We start from the raw sequence: 5,000 nt of genomic DNA on the forward strand, positions 1-5,000 counted from the left end.
AGTTTGGGAAGCGATGTAATGGAGGCAGGATCCATACATAGCTTTAAGCAGAGGTATGATAAAGCTCACGGCTCAGGGAGAGTGACCTAGTAGCGATCAGTGAAGAGGCGGGGCCAGGAGCTCGGACTCGACCCCCGCAACCTCAACTAGGTGAGTACACACACACCACACACACACACACACCACACACACACACACACACACACACACACACACACACACACACACACACACACACACACACACACACACACACACACACACACACACACACACACACACACACACACACACACACATCAATCAGATAACTGCTGCAGCATATGGGCGCCTGGCAAACCTGAGAACAGCATTCCGATACCTTAGTAAGGAATCATTCAAGGCACTGTACACCGTGTATGTCAGGCCCATACTGGAGTATGCAGCACCTGTTTGGAACCCGCACTTGATAAAGCACGTCAAGAAACTAGAGAAAGTACAAAGGTTTGCGACAAGGTTAGTTCCAGAGCTAAGGGGAATGTCCTATGAAGAAAGATTAAGGGAAATCGGCCTGACGACACTGGAGGACAGGAGGGTCAGGGGAGACATGATAACGACATATAAAATACTGCGTGGAATAGACAAGGTGGACAAAGACAGGATGTTCCAGGGAGGGGACACAGAAACAAGAGGCCACAATTGGAAGTTGAAGACACAAATGAGTCAGAGAGATAGTAGGAAGTATTTCTTCAGTCATAGAGTTGTAAGGCAGTGGAATAGCCTAGAAAATGACGTAGTGGAGGCAGGAACCATACACAGTTTTAAGACGAGGTTTGATAAAGCTCATGGAGCGGGGAGAGAGAGGGCCTAGTAGCAACCGGTGAAGAGGCGGGGCCAGGAGCTAGGACTCGACCCCTGCAACCACAAATAGGTGAGAACAAATAGGTGAGTACACACACACACACACACACACACACACACCACCATACATACACACACACACACACCACCACACACACACACACACAAGCACACACACTCACGCACACACACACACACAGACACACACACACACACACACGCCACACACACACACAAACACACACACAAACATACACACAGACACACACACACACACACACACACACACACACACACACACACACACACACACACACCACACACACACACACACCACACACACACACACCACAGACACACACACACACACACACACACACACCACACACACGTGGTGCAACTCCTCACAGCTTCCAGTATATCCCCAGTTATATTTAAATCATTACTGACTGAGTGTTTCTCTGCCTCCACAGGTCTGGTGCAAGGCAGAGATGGAGGAAGGAGCGGAGCTGGATACATGAACCTACCTTCACCTAATGTAGCTGCTGAGGTGAGTTTTAAGCTACATATCTACACCTAACGTGGCTGTCAGAGTTTAAATACTTACCCCAAACTTAAGCTTTCAGAAGAAGACTTTGTTAAAGTTTACGTTATTTCTGCTCTACATTCTCGCTTAAGGTATGATAACTACTGAACTCAGCTGAAGTAACATCAGAGACCTTCTAGCTGAGGTAACATCAGAGACCTTCTAGCTGAGGTAACATCAGAGACCTACTCAGTTGAGGTAATATCAGAGACCTACTCAGCTGAGGTAACATCAGAGACTTACTCAGCTGGGGTAACATCAGAGACCTGCTCAGCTGAGGTAACATCAGAGACCTGTTCATTAGAAGTAACATCAGAGACCTACTCAGCTGAAGTAACATCAGAGACCTACTCAGATGAGGTAACATCAGAAGCCTACTCAGCTGAGGTAACATCAGAGACCTACTCAGCTTAAGTAACATGAGAGACCTACTCAGCTGGGGTAACATCAGAGACCTGCTCAGCTGAGGAAACATCAGAGACCTACTCAGCTGAGGCAACATCAGAGACCGACTCAGCTGGGGTAACATCAGATACCTACTCAACTGAGGTAACATCAGAGACCTACTCAGCTTAAGTAACATGAGAGACCTACTCAGCTGGGGTAACATCAGAGACCTGCTCAGCTGAGGTAACATCAGAGACCTACTCAGCTGAGGTAACATCAGAGACCTACTCAGCTGAGGTAACATCAGAGACCTACTCAGCTGAGGTAACATCAGAGACCTACTCAGCTGGGGTAACATCAGATACGTACTCAACTGAGGTAACATTAGAGACCTACTCAGCTTAAGTAACATGAGAGACCTACTCAGCTGGGGTAACATCAGATACCTACTCAACTGAGTTAACATCAGAGACCTACTCAGCTGAGGTAACATCAGATACCTACTCAGCTGAGGTAACATCAGAGACCTACTCAACTGAGGTAACATCAGAGACCTACTCAGCTGAGGTAACATCAGAGACCTACTCAGCTGAGGTAACATCAGAGACCTACTCAGCTGAGGTAACATCAGAGACCTACTCAGCTGAGGTAACATCAGAGACCTACTCAACTGTTAAATCACTAAACAAACTAGATGTTTTTCGGTCGCTGTGCGAATCATTATTAATATAATAAAAAAAAGCGCTAAACCGACAAGGGTCATACAGCGTCGCTCTGCGACGACAGAAAGGTATTCCCATGTTTCCTAAACTCAACCACTTTCTACCTCAATGATCTGAGAAAGTTATCCCCGGATCCCATAAGCTCAGACCTGTTTACTGCAGTGATCTGAGAAAAATGTTTCCTTATCCCATAAACTCAGCTTCCTCCGTCTCAGTGCACGCGAAACAAATAGCACAGAGTGTGGCAAAAGTTTCCATGTCTGTTTAACATCAGCGGTGATATGAAAACACAAGACTGTAGCTGCAGGTCTATCAGCCTATACTAAGCAGGTCAACATTTACTCATTCTTACCACCCCTGAAGTCAACATTTACTCATTCTTACCACCCCTGAAGTCAACATTTACTCATTCTTACCACGCCTGAAGTCAACATTTACTCATTCTTACCACCCCTGAAGTCAACATTTGCTCATTATTGCCACCCCTGAAGTAACACTGACTCATTCTCACTACCTTTGAAGCCAACACTGACTCATTCTTACTACCTCTCAAGTCAACACTGACTCTTACTACCTCTCAAGTCATCAATGACTTTCTTACCACCTCTGAAGTCAACATAGACTCTCTTACTAACCCTGGAGGTATTTATATAATCCCAAAAAGCCGTAGGGATTTACGATAGGTTCCATGCATGACAACACACATCAGACACACCTGCCAGGTACAGGCCAGACAGCCTGTGTCTTGTTACCCAAGGGGGTTTGTGGACGACATAATGAAGACAATAATATATTTAATCCCAATAGGACCGTAGCTGAGATTAAAGTATTCTTAACTGGCAGTAAACATATTACACGCAGCTTTAATGAACCTCTGTGTAGTAGATAGGCTTTTAACCCAATTAATCAACCTTATATACAAGATTAGGTTCTCGGAAAGGTGTATGTCTCTCAGCGTATATATACGTAACCTTACTGAGCCTCGTAGAGCCGGATGGCTGTCCGTCCAATTAATCGACCAACATTATATATAATTTGAATATGTTCCGATGAGTACATTAGTCCTAATACTTGTACACTGACAGCAACAGCACATGTACACCTTCATGGAGTACATATCTCAGTATATATATAAAATATAATTTATATGTAAGAGGTGCTATCAGAAAGTTCTTGGACTCAAATTTTCACACACTTGCTGGGTGATATATGACGGCGGCGTAAATCAAGCTGCTCAAGTACACTGTTCTGGCATGTACACTAGATAGTTCCAGTGCGGTCGGTCATTAAGTTAGGTTAGACGGGCATTTTTCTCATGTCAGTATGATCAAATATTATTTAAGCCACAGAATGAAATTTTTAAAAGAACGACTTGTGTGTGTGTGTACTCACTTACTCACCTTTATGTGGTTGCAGAGGTCGTTTCATATTGTATGTGTGCATGTGTATGTGTGTGTGTGTGTGTGTGTGTGTGTGTGTGTGTGTGTGTGTGTGTGTGTGTGTGTGTGTACTCACCTATTTGGGGTTGCAGGGGTCGAGTCTTAGCTTGTGTGTGTGTGTGTGTGTAAATTCTGTATCAGGCTTGATAAAACGGCTAATGAAACTCACAAAATGATTCAGCAAACATTTGGTGATGAAGCAATGGGTCGGACACAGTATTTTAGATGATACTCTCATTTCAAAGCAGGACGAACGTCAGTTGAGGATAATGAACACTCTGGTTGTTCATCAACATCAAAAACAGACGTCAACATTGGAAAAGTCAGCAAAGTTATTCACGATGATCGTCCTTAGACAATTCAGATATTGCAAGTGCTGTGGGAATTTCTGATAGGTCGTGTCAAAGCACTTTCACTAAAAATATAAAAATGAATGGAGCAGCTACAAAATCTCTTCTTCACTTGCCGACTCAAGACCAGAAAAAAACATCATTTTCTGGCCAAAAACAATATGGTGGTCGTCCCCCACCCTCCTTACTCCCCAGACCTAGCACCCTGTGACTTCTTTCTCTTCCCAAATATAAAAATAGTTCCCATTGGGCTGCGTTTTAACGACGTGGAGGAGATTCAAGCAGAATCACAGGCTCTGCTAGACGTCGTTAGGAAAGAAAGAGTTCCAGAAATATTTGGAGAAGTAGCAGAGGCGCTGGGATCAGTGTACAGAATACCAAAGAGAAACAACTTCAACTAGGTGATTAGGCAAGCCTATAATTTTTTTTTACTGCAGTCAAGGAACTTTTTGATTGCACCTCATGTATGTATTCAAAGACACACACACACACATACACCCCATATATATATGTCGTGCCGAATAGGCAGAACTTGCGATCTTGGCTTAAATAGCAACGCTCATCTTGCCATATAGGACAAGTGAAAATTTGTGTATGCAATAATTTCGCCAAAATCATTCTGAACCTAACGAAAAAAATATATTTCACTGTGTTTGTTTAGTATTAAATTATTGTA

At 43.8% G+C, this 5,000-nt stretch overlaps 1 protein-coding gene across 5 annotated transcripts in view; it reads left to right on the plus strand.

Moving 5' to 3' along the window:
• Positions 1 to 5,000, plus strand: part of LOC128690316 (neuroepithelial cell-transforming gene 1 protein) — a 1,446,122-nt gene that overhangs the window by 534,046 nt on the left and 907,076 nt on the right. For all 5 annotated transcript variants that reach the window (XM_070087170.1, XM_070087181.1, XM_070087192.1 and 2 more), the window contains exon 2: positions 1,314 to 1,390. In XM_070087170.1, the coding sequence (XP_069943271.1) occupies positions 1,314 to 1,390 (77 nt within the window). The remainder of the gene's footprint in view (positions 1 to 1,313; positions 1,391 to 5,000) is intronic.

This window comes from Cherax quadricarinatus, chromosome 2, assembly GCF_038502225.1.
Source record: "Cherax quadricarinatus isolate ZL_2023a chromosome 2, ASM3850222v1, whole genome shotgun sequence".
Lineage (NCBI taxonomy): Eukaryota > Metazoa > Arthropoda > Malacostraca > Decapoda > Parastacidae > Cherax > Cherax quadricarinatus.